The following is a 16,758-nucleotide window of genomic DNA, read 5'->3' on the forward strand; positions in this document are numbered from 1 at the left end:
AATGAGGTCTCCCCACAGTCTCCTCTTCTCCAGGCTGAACAGACCAAGTGCTCTCAGCTTCTCCTCATACAGCTTCCCCTCAAGGCCCTTCACCATCTTTGTTGCACTCCTTTGGATGCTCTCTAGTACTTTACTATCTTTCTTACATTGTGGTGACCAAGACTTTGGCTAATTTGGAATGACCACTATGAAATTATACAGGATTTCTGTATATGTAGAAAATACCAATTATATCCACATCAGCTGCAACACAACTTATTCCCAGGTTGCTGTCCATCCTCTTAGCTGGATGAAGCAAAGAAATAGAATACGTGTTCACACAAGGCGTCACTCTGATGCCTATGTACAAGGGCATTAAATGTCCACAAGGCAACACTAATCCTGAACATCCGCGGCTTGCAAAACAGTATCTGTGTCCTTTAAGAGGTCATGCTGCAACGAAGGTTGCAAACTTTTTCAGCTGGAGTATACTTTCAAATTGCCAGTGATTCACAAATCAATAGCAAAGAAGTCAATGACTCCAAAAGCTTACAGACATGAGCTGAGAGGAAACAATTGCTTTGACAGGGGCTCCACAGATGTATTGAGTTCGAGTAGGAAGATTTTGGCAGCAGGGGGGTTCTGTGAGAAGCTGCTTAAAGCTTCCTCCATGTCTGATAGAGCCAATGCCAGCTGGCTCCAAGACAGACCCACAGCTGGCCAGGGCTCAGTCACTCAGGAATGGTGGTGAGACCTCTGGGACAATGTGTTTAAGGGGGGGGCAGAAAGGAAGGGTCTGGAAATGTGGAACAGCAGCTGGAGGAGAGGAGTGAGAGCATGTGAGAGAAACAGTGGCAGAGAGGATGAGGACGAGGTGTTCCAGGTGCCAGAGCTGAGGTTCCCCTGCAACCCATGGTACAGAGCATGGAGGACCACAGTGGAGCAGAGATCCACCTGCAGCCCCTGGAGGACCCCACGCCAGAGCAGGTTGATACCTGAAGGAGGCTGTGACCCCATGGAAAGCCCACGTTGGAGCAGCGCCCTGGCAGGACCTGTGGCCCCATGGAGAGAGAGCCCATGTGGAACAGGTTTGCTGGCAGGACTTGTGACCCTGCAGGAGACCAACACTGGAGCAGTCTGTTCCTGAAGGACTGTACCCCATGGAAGGGACCCACGCTGAAGCACTTTATGAAGAACTGCAGCCTATGGGAAGGACTCACACTGGAGAATTTTGTGGAGGACTGTCTCTCGTGGGTGAGACCCCACGCTGAAACAGGAGTAGAGTGTGAGTGTGCCCCTGAAAAAGGAGCGGCAGAGACAACCTGTGATGAACTGACTGCAATCCTCATTCCCTGTCCTCCTGCACTGCTGGGAGGGAGGAGGGAGAGAAAACTGGGGGTGAAGTTGAGCCCAGGAGAACTGAGTGTGTGGAAAGTTGTTTTATTTCTCATGATCCTATTTGGAATTTGAATAGCAATAAATTAAATTGATTTCCCCGAGTCAAGTATGTTTTGCCCATGATGGCAGTGAGTGATTTCTCCCTGTCCTTATCTCAACTTGTGAACATTTTGTCATATTTTCACACCCCTGTCCAGGTGAGGAGGGGAGTGACAGAGCAGCTTTGGTGCGCCCCTGGTGTCCAGTCAGGGTTAACCAACCACAGTGAGCATTTGCTGAAAGCAGAATGGTGAGACCAGGAATCATGGAGTCCTTTACAGCACCTGCAGGAAAGCACTCTCATTCATTTCACCGAACTCAATCCTTCTTTCTGCTTAGTAGCAGTATCTGGCTCCCAACCTTGATTTTTTTTTTACTTTCATCCCCACACATCCTGCTCAGTCAGCAGGACACCATTTAAGCCTTTGTTTGCCCAGTCTTGGTCCTCCCTCCTATCATCTCCTTGCTTTTCTTAGTCCCCTCTACTTTCTTTTCTCTCTCCATGACAATCCTGATCTTACAGGTTTCCTTATCCCATACCACCTTGGCTGTAGTGTTACTGCAGCGAGTGACATGGTTCTTTTTTCCTCCTGGAGGTGCATGGGGTGGCTGATTTAGGACATGGACGAGACAGTTCCTTGCTGTCAACTGCAGCACTCTGCCCTGCCCAGCAGAGAACAACTGGAATCAAGAATTGCAGAAAGAGTCTCTTGAAACAACTCTGGTCAGACTGCATTTAGTCACTCTGTGGGACATGGACCATTCAGGGCCTGATCACTGGTAAAAGCTCTGAGGGAATGCAGATTGCTCGAACTGGTAACACTTTGCAGTTCTGAGTCTCATAAAAGCCTAGGGTAGAAGAAATCGGGACATTTTAGCTGCTCAAAAGAAAGAATATTCCTACTGCCTGTTTTTTTGCAAATATTTATAAACTGGTGCAGAAACTAAAGGGAACAGTGAAAAACATGCTAGTGCAGAAGCCATGCCTTTTCCTCCTATTTTTTCCCACCTCTATTTTAAGTTCTAATCCAAAATATGAAGGCAAGAAGGCATTTCAGCAGAAGGGCTTCCAGTTCTGGAATAAGGACAAAACAAAGTGTTTTCTCCTACTCAGTCTTAGGAACAGATCAGATATTTTTGCTGTAGGTTTTGATGCAACACAAACATAAATCAGCCTGGCAGAACAAAACTGATGCGGGAAAAATTTAGTCCAAAGAGGAAAAGTAGCAAAGGAAAGAGGAAAGTGGTGCATAGCAGGAAGTGTTGGCCAGCTTTTGCATTAGGAAGTACTGTTAACCCCTTCTACATTTGTAGTACATGTATCAAATGTGACATTAGCATGAATAACACACAAAGGTTCATCTACTTAACTCATTGCTTTGGGAATTGAATTTAGATCTCAGATCTGCAAAGTTTTGCATAAGCCCTGATGCCTGCACAGCTCTCTGTTGACTCAGTGAGGCTGTGGAGACCTGTCTGCCCAAACCACCTACAGGATGAAAACCCCATCAAAGGCAACATGTTCCAGGTGGAGGGAGGAAATTTCAGACTGCACTTCTATTGTTGGGCAAATGTATCCCTCAAAAGGAACCTTGAAAAGTCAAGGGTCAAGTGGGAACTCATGCTCTGGAAAACTGAAACCTGGGCCAAGGTAGTGATATGTGAAGAGAAGGAAAAGATCTATGACTAACTGACAGAAAACACCCAAAAAGCTAGTTCACAGGGGTGCAGGCTTTTGTCAGAGTGCCTGACATTTTGCCTACTTGGAAGGAAATTAATTAGAGGAGAATGAAGAGCATATGTTGTCAAGTGGGTGTAAATCAAACTAAGCAAACAAAGGAGTACAGGGAGAACTCAAGATGACATCAAGGCTGAGATAGAAGAAAAGGCTGGAAGCAGCAACAGCCACAGAGGCTTTTAGATGGACACATTTCCTTCAAATCGGCTTGTATTTCCACATGTTGATGAAAAGCTGGGAGAAAGGTAGCAGCAACCAATGTACCTGAGAAGGGACATTTCTAGCACAATACTCTCAAGTTGGCTGCAGTGTTCAGGATTACTTACCTGGTCCCAACTGGTGCTGCTTGTGCCAACACATACGGCCTCTCAAGAGTGGAACACTGCATCACACATTCGTAGTCCTGTGAGTAGCTATGCCTACAAAAGCATTCTTGCTTTAGTACTAAGGAAAAGCACACAAGGCCTCATTAAAAACCATTTTCAATTCAGCTTATTCTTTAGTTACTCTATAAAGCCCAAAGTGGTTTTTCTCATTGTTCTTTATAGCCTTCCCAGATCTTCTAGCCACAAACACATAATTTATTTAAGCCACACATAAACAATCATGATTTACGTCAACTTTTCATTCAGTGGAAAGCACATGAAAGAACTACTTTCCTTCTGTGTGTTACTTGCCTGCAAGGGCTGGAGCATGCCTTCCCAAATTCCTGGTGGTAACCCCAAGCAGTTGTCAAAGCTTGTTCCATATTTGGCATTTTAAGAACTTCCCATGAGTTTTTTCCATTACAGAATCATTCAGTCACTGTTTGACACCTCTCTGTACCAGATGACAAGTGAAAGAACTTTATGACCTCAGAAAAAGGCAGACCCTTAACTGGACTTGATGTCAACCTCTTGTCAGAGTGCAAGACACATCTATGGGAGTTGCCATACAAACCTGTATGACACCCAAGTGAATGGAGTTATAATTCAGTTTGCTATTCTGCAAGTGAATAATCATAAGGGGTCACCATCTCAATGACGAGAAAACCTGTGCCAAGATGGCTGAAAGCTGAATCAACAAAAACAGTCATATGAAACCAGTTAAAAAAAACTTTGCTGCAGTATACAGAAATAAATAAAACACCACTCCTTCTACTTTTTAAAATCAGGGTTGGTCTCAGGCAGGAACATGCAGTACACTTGTCTCTCTGGCAGCATGCCCTGTAACAGAAGTAATTGAAATTCTCCAAAATCCCCTCCTCCCATCTAAGACCTGGCAAGGAATAAACACAATATTGATTACTGTATCTGAGGACTGGCTTACAGGTCTCCCTGCCCAGTGTGATTGAGAGACCTGCAGTAGCCATTCTAAGATTAGCAGACCATTCTCTAAAGAGCAAGCCTTCCTGATCTCTCTTCTGACGGGGTGAGCACTCCTCTCTGTACCACTGGTGCAAACCAGCTCAAATCAGTGCTATTCCAGGGAGTGCCCTACAACAGTCTCAGCTCAGATGGAGCACACCCTGACCTGATAACCCTCAACACCTTGTCCTTGCTAAGCGAAATCCTCACAGCAAATGGGCACCGCAGCAGCTGGATAAACAAGGCCACCACACCACCACACACCTGGTGAAGAACAGGCTCTTTAGCAGCCAGCCTAAAATGTTAAAGATTTAAACTCTACCTATTAGCATAATTCTAATTATTACCAAGAACACAACATGCATGCCAAAAAGATGTTCAGAATTTATGACTTTCTCAATAATTCTCTCACTTCGGTCTTCATTATTTCCTGGTGTCATCCAGCATTAGAGTCAAAGGCAACTCAAAAAACCCTCTGAAATAAATATGGATGACAAATAGAGGTCAGTGCACATGGCTTTCAAGTACCAAAACTGCATTAAAATGCATGGAAAATGTCTGATGATGGGTTAGGATGGGCTGTGACTTCAGTGACAGTCTAGGGAAAGATGGAGTAATAACAATAAGACAGACAATAATTTTAAATGTTTTCTTAATTTTGGTTGGGCTTTTAGGCTCTGTTGCTACAGATACCAAATATCATCATGTGACACAATGCAGGATTATGACAATGGAGCCCTCTTCTTGCTCAAGGTCTTTAAAATTCTGTAAGTTTGCAGTATTTCTGAAAATTATCCATTCTTCTGCTCTTGTAGGCCTTTCAAAGTACTTTGCTTAAAAACTACAAGCTGATTTTGAATGTTTGTGTCTTCAAAGAAGTGAAATAAAGTAATTAAAGAATATAACATAAAAATGCTCAGTACTTCAGTGTTTGGCAAAATGCACCCTTAAAGGAGTTAACAAAATGAAGATAATCCCATACTATGTATGTCTGAGAAATAAAGTTTATTTTCCCAAGTAAAAGCGATAGGAGAATTTCAGAATATTTTGACACAGTATCAAGACATTGCCTCAGATTTTTGGACATTAGTAGCTATTGCTCTGAAGTTCATTAAATTGTGAATTCAAGGGAAAAAAACATCTACCTTGTTATAAAGCTGCATTTATACAGATAGATAACTTCTCATTGTTATAGCAAAAATCCAACCAGAGTCTTGTTAACAAGACATGGATATACATGCATATACATGCATACAGCATTGACTAATTTATAAAATTTGGCTGAAGAGTTGCCAGCTTTACAAGCCATAAATCATTATGATCAAATGAAAACTACAAACCAAAGTAGACTTACAGTAGGAATGTGCATAAAAACAATCTTATTAGTTATGATAACACAGGAACAGAACACTGGAAAGCAAAGTTAGTTTTAAAAATCTGTATTACAATTACAGCAAGTATGATTAACTTAGTAATAACTGTAACTCTGTGTAAACACCAAGAATCACATTTACCCAGAAATCTCAAGGGAAACACACAAAACAGAACTGGGCAAAAAGAACAATAGGTAACTGCACACCAGTTGTTTACAAGGCCTATGACAAGGACGATGCAAGTGGTAGAGAAAGACACTTAAGTCTCATTAGGTGGGGAAGTAGAATTGGTTACATTCTGAAAAATGAAAGAAACATTCTCTTTTATCCTTTCAAGGAAAGGATCAGCAAGAGTCTGATGTTGCCCAGAGAAATGCTTCCACTGCATCAACTGTGACATGGAAAGTGGTTTCTTTGAATTAGGCTTCCCATGGTTTTGTTCAAGCTGGCAGCTTCTAGATATGGGAGGCTTTTCTGAGGAAGTATCTGAAAAAAATGATGCAGTAGACTAATCAGAGAAAACTAGGACAGAAAATTTCAGTGTGAATCAATAAGACAGTTGGTGATAACAAATGAGCACATATAATCGTTCTGTATCAACAAAACCCAAACATATATCCACAGTAAGAGGGGGAAGGCTGTTTCTTGCTCAGTGATTGAGGTTATCAAAATCACCATATGCTAGCATAAAGACAAATCCTTTTATACATGGATGGGAAAGAAAATATCTTATCTGGCAATTTCCTTTCTTCTGTCTTCCTAATTCTGTGACATTTGGCCTGCTCCCATTCTTTAAGTAAATCTGAATCTAGATGTATGTTGCAGCAAAATTCACTCTAGCTTCAATGTTTTCCCAGAGGAATCACTCCAGCCAGCTAAGAATAGTTTGAGTAGCAGTTTAATTGACTCAGCACACTAGATCTGTACACTCTGTACATCCAGATTATGCCAAGTTGTTCAGTATACACAATACTGTATATCACAGTAAGGAAAAGACTATTGCTGTGAAGCACAGAGAGATTAATTCATTTTTAACGTAGGATCCTAAAGCTCCAAACAGTATCAGGTCATTGCAGTGCACATCACACATTGATGGTTTTATGATTCATCTGATGCATGGGATACATGAAGAAATAATTTTGTATGGAAAAAAATTACATCATTACTGTTACTAGTCTCAAATTTGTCACCAATTATTTTCATAGCAGTATTATGTGCTTTTTAGGAAAGACCAGTGATGTGAGCAGCATGACTCAGAGTATTCCTGAGTTCTTTAAAGTTTCTGAGAGCCCATAAAGACTCATATACACAAAACTTTCCTTTTGACTGACATATGACATTTGAAGTAGATTTGAAATATATTTTTTTACTGGCCAGAAGAAAATTTAGAATGGATGCATTTACAGACTCTGCCTTCCTAACTCCTAAAGTACACTATGATCAAGTAGAACAATAGGCTTACAGCTTTGTAGCTGATCTGAAGGCCAGCAGAATAGCAAGCAACCCATCAGTATGATCCATGCACAGGAAATTTCCTCCTTTCAAGTTTTCTAAAGAAGACCCTAGTGTGAATGGACCACAGGAGATGATAGTTGTGAGACCTGTATTACATTGTTTGGCTCCTTTTTAGTTTATCTTTTGAATCATACTTGCTAGATATGGAGGAGACAAATCAGTGAAATTCTTGGCTTTTCTGTGCAGCAGAATCTACCCCCAGTAACCTGGAATCTGGTTCCTTGATGCAGTAATTTGACAGTTTTCTGTTCTAAGGAAAGGCAAAGAGACCTTTGCAGAGGTATCTGCATTCTGGGGTGATCAAACATGAGACCATGACTCAGAACAATTTGACTGGGGAGGCAGTGAGACAGCTTGTCCTCTGCTCTTTAGGAAACCAAACCTTCCCCTCACTCTATCATTACCACCACTTAAGTCTAATAATGGCCTTCAGGCTTTTCCTTGATTTACTGCCAAAGGGTTTTGTTCACTGGGACCAGGACCTACCCTTGAAAAAGTCACAGAATCCAAGAGGCCAATGTTGTGGTTGAATTGATGGAACCAATGTGTGTTCAAAGCATAAGGTAAGAAGTCAAGATGTTAAGACAATTGCAAGCTGCTAAATAAAAATATAAGCACCAGTGTTCATCACAGCAGAAACACAAATATTCTCTGGATTTCTGCACTCCAGGAGCCACACCTGCCTCACTGCATACAACTGGGAAAATGTGGCTAACATTTAACACAAAAGGTGCCTTTCCCACACAGATCCTGTAATAGTACCTAAGTGGAGGATGGCAAATTTAGAAGATTACTTATGCAGAAACAGAATGTCTAATTTTTCAATCATTAAAGAAAGATACAAAGATGATTTAATCAGCATATGGAGCAAAAATAAAGGAGATAATCAAATTCTTATGGCTACAGAAGCCCTGTACTATCACTAGCCATGTCCTCCCCATTTTGGGTAGATTAATATGAGAAAAAAGCACAAGTCTAACCTATTACCTGGGAACATGCAAACCATCAAGCAAAATAGTACTGGGTCTGCATTACTTCTTTCCTTGCTCCTGTCTATTGAGAATACACACTCTTGCACCCACTTCTTGAGTTCTTTTTATTGAGGTTTCTGTGTGCATTTAGACTACATCAGTATTGGTACCACACTATCACACCTGTAAATAGTGTACGTGGATATTTCATGCCCTAAAAAAGAAATATATCCAGGCAATAGACACTCTTTCCTTCAAGAAATTAGGTGAGCTATAAAAATCAAAATGGATAAGATGCAAACATAACTTATGATCATTTATTTTTTTTAATCCTGTTCCTAACTTAAACCTATATACCTGTACACAGCAAGGTATGAAAACAACTTTGATATGCCAAAAGAACAGGAGACAGGTTCCTACAGAAAGGAGAGATGTGAATATTTGCTACTTGGCTTTACAACTGCCAGGAAGTCTTCCAGCATGTCTCAACTATTTTAATCATCGTGCATCAGCTTTAGTTAACAGCTCAGAAATGAAGGCTTATATACAGAGAGTTGGCACAGACTTTCACCTGGTATAGCTGTCCTCAGATAAACTGCTTTATAACTTGACTGGGTAACCTTACCAGGTTTTCATTACTGTCCTTGAATATTTTGAAGCAAAATACCATATTGTGCCATTTGGTTGTAACAAATCATTAGTTGACTTGTACATAGCTAATTCAAGGACTTAAGAGGCATTATAAATGAACTAGTTGTTACTGCAAGGAATTAATCTTTCTTCTCCTCATTTCATGAAGGACTCCTATGGATTAGATAAATCAGCCACTACATGGAAGATTCCATAATGAACCCCTCCAATCCTCTTTTACTGAGCATCAAAGTTTTCTCCAGAGATAGACCATATATTAAGAATGGATTCCTCAGCAGTGGCTAGAGATAATGAAAAACAAACTCACTGTGATGGTCAATCTTTCCCATACAGTCACACTCAAGCAAGTCATGAGTAACACAGCTGGAATCTTCATGAAGAGTAAAGAGATTTTTAAGCTCCTCAATAGAAAAATGTGTGTGTTCAGATGTCTTGGAAAGGTCTACAACTGCCCCAGAAAGGTCTTGTTTGCTGATCTGTCTTTGATAAATCTTTTCTTCTATTGAGCCTGTATTGAAAAGAAAAACAGATAAACTGGGGTAATTTTTGACCAGTATTTACAAAGAACCCAAATCCATTTCGTCACAACAATATACATAGGAGATGTTAAATCACTATTTTCAGTTATTTAAGAAAAAGCAAACCAAAGGCAAGTGAATCAATGTGATGTCTCCATCTAAACTGAACTCAGAACAAACATATATTTTTAAAGAACAAATAATATGTATTTTTAAAGAACAAATTATTTCCAAAAACACTCTCCCCCCTTTCTTTTATGGACAAAATGTCAACATCTGTCTCACTCTGAGTAAGTTGAGTACCATCTCTCACCTGTGGTTAGCAGCCTGTAGATATGAACAGTATGTTTCTGACCATCTCTCCAGACTCTAGCCATTGCCTGAGAAAAGCAAGATGAAGAGCATTAACAGCCTGCTATACAAGGATACTTTAACTAAAGCTTGTAGCCTTCACTGACTGAATTACTAGTTCTGCTCACTTGTTCAGAATTGTCTGGATAATGCATTCCTCAATAACTCTCTGTGATTGTGTAAGTTTCCTGGTATTAATTGTAAACTGTTTTGAAAATATAATTTACTTTCTGCCATTTATGCTTCTCTACCTTTCTGTATACTAAAGTAGGAAAGTAGGTGTTTCAATTGTGTAAGTTTTCTGGTATTAATTGTAAACTGTTTTGAAAATATAATTTACTTTCTGCCATTTATGCTTCCCTACCTTTCCGTATACTAAAGTAGGAAAGTAGGTGTTTCAATTATTTCCTGAAAGAAATCCCCTCTTCATGTTTGTTTTCCAACCATTAACAACTATTTAATATTTCAGAAATATTGATCATTCTCCCCCATCTCCAAAATTGGTTTTTTTGCTACAATACATCTTTAAAAGTGACTTTCACATTTCTTTTGAAATTCTAAAAATGGTTGTTTGCGCCTCCTTTATTTCTTAAACAAACAAAATGTAAAACTGAGTGCTGCTATATGATCTCTTTTTTCTGAAAATGTATGGGTTACACCCACATACTCGGTACAAACACACACAACACAGTTTGCAGTCCCTGGCAAGCTGCAGCAATTCTGTCTGATTTAGCAGACTTTTTCAAGCAACAAGACAAGTGACCACATGAGGGTACTGATTCACCCTGGGAAGAGGAGCAAGGCCAAGAATCAGAGTTTATTTCAGGTATTAAGGACACAGCATTACTCTACAATAAAAAGTTTCTTACTGAGTTCAAAAAAAGATCTTTTAATTGTTATTTTTAAGGACTATTTTAACTGAAGACTCTTACGCCAACTAAACAATCCCTTGAGGCCAACAGTGCCTTTACAAGAATAGCGCAACATTGGCTTTCTTTTCTTTCTTTTGGCATCACTGCCATGTGATTTTCTCATTCTTGCCATTCTGATCAGAGTCTCTCCCTTTTTCTCAGGGATTGCAAATCAACAGCAACATTTGCTATGCAATCTAATCCCATTTTCCTTTTCCTTTTAGAAACACAGCAACTTTCCAGATAAAAAAGACATCAGGAGACAAAGAAGATAAGTGACTCACTCCTCCAAAGAAACCAGAATTTAATCTTTTTATTTTTTACTGCAAGAGAGCTTCTAATGATCCCAAGATATATAATAAGACAGAGAAATATTTCTTCTTTTCTTAGAAAGTTTTCCCTCGTTATTGTACTTGTCCAGATACCGTGTGATAATTGGTAGCAGTAAGACATGCAAAGCCAGGCAGTTCAAAATCAGTCAAGAGTTCATTTGGTGCCCATCCCAACCCACATGTACACAGTTGTTACCAGACCTGAATATCTGTAGCTGGATTCCAATCGATATCATACAGGATCAAATGAGATGCTCCAACCAGGTTCAGTCCTACTCCACCAGCCTTTGAACTCAGCAAAAAGATAAAAGCTGGGCTGAATTTACTGTTAAAAGTATCGACAATATGTTGTCTCTGGGAGACAGGAGTATGTCCATCAAGTCTAGTATAGGAGTATCCATAATGTTTGCATACGTCTTGTAATACGTTTAATGTCTGAGTGTAATTGGATACCAACACGACTCTGTCAAACAGTAGAACAAAGTCATCATTCTAAACCTTGGTAAAATTAAAGTTCAATAACAAATTACTGAAGACATCTAAGAAAATAAAAGTGAAAAATTGTACATCAACCCGAAGTTACTTTTTCTATTAAATAAAACATTTCCTATTAATTAGAAGCACATACCAGATCTGGATGCCTTATACCTACTGTCAAGCATTCAAATGTTAAATAATTAATGCCTCCCTTTGCAACAGAATTTGGCATAATGCACAGATTGCAGGCATTCAGAACCAATCACAAAGATAGATTTTTTTTAAATCTCTGTTTATACAAAATAACTGTTGTTAAGACAGCATTTGCAGAGGATGCTGTAGGAGCTAATAAATAACATATAAATATCTCTACTTACTGATAAAGCTACTATGAATTTCTACAGAAAAATTTAGAAAATTCTAACAAAAATCATAGTGAAAGTCGAGTAGGAAAGCAGAGATTCTTTCCTACATTTTATGGCTGAAAAGAATGGGGATGAAGACTAATGAAAGATAGACACTGGGTTTTTTTAGAAAACAAAATCAGTCTGATCCCTTACACTAATGGCCCAAGCTATGTTGGTCTATTTTCTCTGAAATTTTGCCTAAATAGGTTTCAAAGGTCTGAAAATCTAGAATTCCTATCCTCCCAGATACTGAGGATGATTCTACTCAGTAGACAAATCTTTCGAATTTAAGCCATAAGTAAAAGAATAGGGCATTTTCTGCCAGATCTCGTTTGGAGGTCTTTTGTAATCTAAACTGAATGTAATACATTTCATTATTTTTTAAAAATAATTTTTATTAAAAACAAGTTCTGAAGAACTAGACTAATAATTTCAGGGGAAAATGAAAATATTAACATTTCAGAAGTGGCTTAGAATATTTTTTATTAGTACACTTTACAACTGAACTACATCCATGACTTGTTTGTAAAGACTTTGCAAGACTTTTTTTTTTGTCAATCAACACAACATTCACACCTTTGTTTTCACTCAAAAATAGAATATAAATTTCAGATTAGGACTGGAATTGAGTCTGTATATTGCAAGAACTATTTAGTACCAATGAAAGCAGAGAAACCAAAGAAAAATAAACAAGAACTGCACTGAATTAAAGCAACAAAACTTAAAGGCGTGAAGTAATGCCTCAACTCAACAGTTCCTAAAGCACTGCTACAGGGAGATGCGCATTTTTCTGACACCCCTGGTTTCACTGACCTACACAAAACAAGGCCAGTACATTTATCTATTCAGCTGACATTGGTTTCAATGGATGCTAAGTATATAAAACTCCAGCAACAGGCTCAACTTTCTGATTTGCAAAAAGAGAATATCTTCATATTCCATTCCATCAGTGTCAAGAGAGCTGCTGTTACTTCCCACTACTGAATTACAGTGTGTGCTATTTAAGCATGAGTTGAAATAAAAGTTAAAAGTTAAATACTTCTGGAATAGCTGGGCTTTAAGGCATGAGTCCATAAAAAATTGTCCTGGGACACCGGGTCATGTGAGATTCCCACAAATCAGCAATCGCACAGAAATTAATCATGTGCATCCTATTACCCCATAATAAACAGAAGTTTTCCTACGTGTCAGTGGCATTTACCACAGGGGAAATTTGGGCATGTTCATCTGTTGAGAGTGGCTGCCCTGAACTTTAGAAAAGGCAGCAAGCAGTGAGCAGTTAAGCATAACTAAAGAGGAAATAACTTACAATCTAGTAATGAAAATATTTTAGTGCAATTTAATAGATTAACAACTTACAATATAGTAATGAAAATATTTTAGTGCAATTTAATAGATTAACACATCTTCTCAAGAAGATACAAAGCATTGGAAAGCCTCTGCAAGTACAGGATGCAGCACAAGGGCTGTAGCAAACTATCTTACTTGCTTTACAGTGTAAAAAATACAAGTATCTCTATCTGGAAAAAATACGAAGAGCATCTTTAAAAATTATGTCAAATTCTAGTTCATAATTTAACAAGAAAGCCAGGAGTACAATGCATAAATTAACTTGGCACCCCTGCAAACAGCTGCAATACCTGTATTTTGAATGTTACACCCCCATGTATTTGAAAAGCAAATCAATATCCAGAAGGTCACTCCCATTACCTCCCTTCTACCTTTCTTTCACACTTGCCTTTCAGAAGAGTTGAGCTCATGGATTGCTGCTAACAACTTCACCAGCACCTGCAATTTTCCTGAATCAGTTTCAGAGAAAGTGTCCAAAGTGTAACCTTGTGGGAAGACATCTATTACACCTTCATAGAGGCTGGACTCATCATAGTCCTCAGACATAGGATCATGGCTTTTTTCCTATTGAAAATAAAAGGATTAAAATTCCATATCCCCTCTAACATAATTTTTTCAAAGATTGCTATATTTTTATCACAAAGACAAAAGGAGGCATAAAAAGTTGCCACAAAGCAATATATTATGTCAGCATGAGCATGACAACCTCCCAACACTGGATTGAAAGTAAAGTTTTAAAACAGTTATAGTGTTTATTTTAGCTTACACCCTTGTCCTGGGGTGACTCAGTCACCCTCTAATCTAAGACATTGTTTGCAGCTAAGTAGAAAGTTGAAATACTTAAAACTGAAAAATGGGTACACCTTCTCTACTTGAACAACCACACAAATGTATTTCCCCAGTGAAGACATATCTAAACCTTGGGAATGAGAAGGAAATCAATACACTGTTTATTCTTTCTAAATCCCATAGTATCTTATTATGAAACTTCCCAATCATTCACTCTGTTTAGGAAAATATTGTCATTAAGATTCAGTTATACCACGGGAAATGAAGAAAAGCTAGCAAGCAAAACCAATAAAATAGCAGAAATACAGGTAATATTTTGCTGTACTTAGAAAATCAATGTTCCACAAGGAGGAAAAAGCCAGACTACTCAAATGCCAAAACCACAATAAATGACTTGCACATACAGTCCTTTCCATCCCTATATTTAACACAGGCTTGTGTTTTTGCATATGAAAAGTTTCTAATGCTTATAATACTATGAAGTAAAGGCAATGAACTTTACTTGTCAGTGTTGAAAGTCACAGGGATACTGCACTGTGGATATTCCACCAAAGTGATGAAGTACGTCTTTTAAGAAAGATTTACATTTCCACTCACTTTACTTGGACATCAGCTAGAGGCCATAGAAGTTACTATTACCAAGTTCTAACTATCATACTAATTACCTATAGGAATAAGAACATTTCTACATATACAGTCCCAGAAGAAGTGGTAATGGAGATATCTAGTATCACAGACGTCTCGAGCCTGCAGCTCCCAGTGTCATTAAGTTTGAAAAAGTGAAATTATCATGTGGACAGGGAGGTTTCAGAGAAACCAGTAGACGAAGTACATACAGTAATCTCTAGTTAACAGTGTTCTTTGTAGAAATCACACTTATATGTATTTTTACAAATATTCAGAGTCAAGGTTAAGAGGGAAAATACATTAAGAAAGAGAAAACAGCATAAGGCAATAGGAAACTGGTGAGATACCTTCCCTGACTACACTAAGATTTATTAACATTTGTGCTTTTGAAAGCAGACTTCCTAGAGCAAGTTGTATATGAGAGTATGGAAATGACCTTAAGCAACATGCACATTGACCATAACACAGTTTTAGTGACCTGTGTCTGCTGAAATGGCTAATTGCAGGCACACACCCCCATGCAAATATATACCTTTATAGCTTTAAAGAGAAGACATGGATGATTGCAAAGTTTTTTCAAAGCACCTATACACATTAGGTGAGGACTATTTTCTAGTCTGCCTTGTAGACAGGATGTAATAACATGAGAGCTAAGCAGTTTTCGATACAGTTCAAGCTGCAGCGCTGTTGGTCGGCAGAAGATTATGCTCTCCTTTTTGGGGGGCAGAAATTTGTTTATAACCTCCTGTGTTCTTCTTAGGATAAAGAGTCTAGTGAGGCGTGTGAGCTCTGCTGCTCTTTTTACTCCTAATTCCTTTTCCTCCTAAAAGAACAAAGCACAAAATTAATTATAATCTTGTATTTCATCAGAACAATGTTCTGTATAATTTTAATTTAATATTTAAGTAACGTTTTAAAAGTATGATAGCACTTTTTGACATGGGACTGTAACGACCAATTCTTCTTCAATCAGTACCACTGCATTAGCTTAGTTCTGTGTCTGGTTTCTAAAGTCTTAAACAAAGGAAAATAATGTCCCAGACGACATCCACGGCTTGAATTATATTCTAGAATTTCTCGACATGCAGTGAACGCATGCAGACCTCGCAGTACTGCAGAGAAACTAAGAATGAATGAAGTATTGTCACATGGCAATGCACACGGCATTTCCAGGAATGCAGGTGCTGGAAGCACAATTGTTGACTGATAATTAATAGGCAGCCAAAATGAGGTGATTTTAAAATGTGTGTACTCCTGCTCCCTTTGGAAAACAAGTGACTTTATGTCAAATAGGAAGGTGAAGAGCTTCAGCTACTATTAGCAGTCCCGAGCTTCACTTTACTCTAGAGAATGCAAATTTCACTTTACTATGAATTTTCTTCTATAACTGAAGTTTTAACCAAATACCTCTGTTGCTGAAGGTTCTCTAGATCTGACAATTGGTTCCTCATATATCTTTCTATACGTGGATAGAGAACCGAGTATTCCTGGATTCACAAACTCTATTAATGCATAAAATTCTTGCAAGTCATTTTGGATCGGAGTACCTTGAAAAAGAAAAAAAAAATTCTGGAATTGGTAATTTTTTCTTTAAACTGATGGAAGTACATTGAATGCAGGGTTTAATGTTGAGAATGCATCTTGAAAACAGATGTTTTGTTTCAATGTGAATTACTCTGAGTCCTGAATTGATCTAAAACTTTACCAGGAACAACAAGATAATGTACTCCTAACTAAACAGACTGCACATCTAATTGTTCTGACAAAAGAATTTTAAAAGTCAAGTTCTAAATCAATTTTATTAAATAACTACAAATGAAAACACTGAGTGCATACAGAGTCCTGACTCCCTTACAGAAGATCCAAGCTCCTTGCTTGCCCCTGAAGACTGACAAATTTTGCTTTTATGTAAAAAAAGATTGGGAATAACCTGTTTTTACAAGACCTGAGATTTCTTCATTTAATACCCATTTCAAAAATTCCCAC

General features: G+C 38.5%; 1 protein-coding gene across 5 annotated transcripts in view; it reads right to left on the reverse strand.

The window, feature by feature from the left end:
• Positions 1 to 5,488: 5,488 nt before the first annotated feature.
• The window catches only part of RAD54B (RAD54 homolog B), a 68,496-nt gene continuing 57,226 nt past the window's right edge, over positions 5,489 to 16,758 (reverse strand). For 4 of the 5 annotated variants that reach the window (XM_069005137.1, XM_069005138.1, XM_069005139.1 and 1 more), the window contains 7 exons: positions 16,180 to 16,319; positions 15,305 to 15,595; positions 13,745 to 13,920; positions 11,324 to 11,585; positions 9,842 to 9,908; positions 9,318 to 9,518; positions 5,489 to 6,359 (listed from right to left, as the gene is read on the reverse strand). In XM_069005137.1, coding sequence (XP_068861238.1) covers positions 6,133 to 6,359; positions 9,318 to 9,518; positions 9,842 to 9,908; positions 11,324 to 11,585; positions 13,745 to 13,920; positions 15,305 to 15,595; positions 16,180 to 16,319 — 1,364 coding nt within the window. In that variant the 3' untranslated portion in view covers positions 5,489 to 6,132. Of the gene's footprint in view, positions 6,360 to 7,227; positions 7,436 to 9,317; positions 9,519 to 9,841; positions 9,909 to 11,323; positions 11,586 to 13,744; positions 13,921 to 15,304; positions 15,596 to 16,179; positions 16,320 to 16,758 lie in introns of those variants that run through there. The other variant, XM_069005140.1, reaches the window with a different exon arrangement.

Source organism: Aphelocoma coerulescens, chromosome 2 (assembly GCF_041296385.1).
Source record: "Aphelocoma coerulescens isolate FSJ_1873_10779 chromosome 2, UR_Acoe_1.0, whole genome shotgun sequence".
NCBI lineage: Eukaryota > Metazoa > Chordata > Aves > Passeriformes > Corvidae > Aphelocoma > Aphelocoma coerulescens.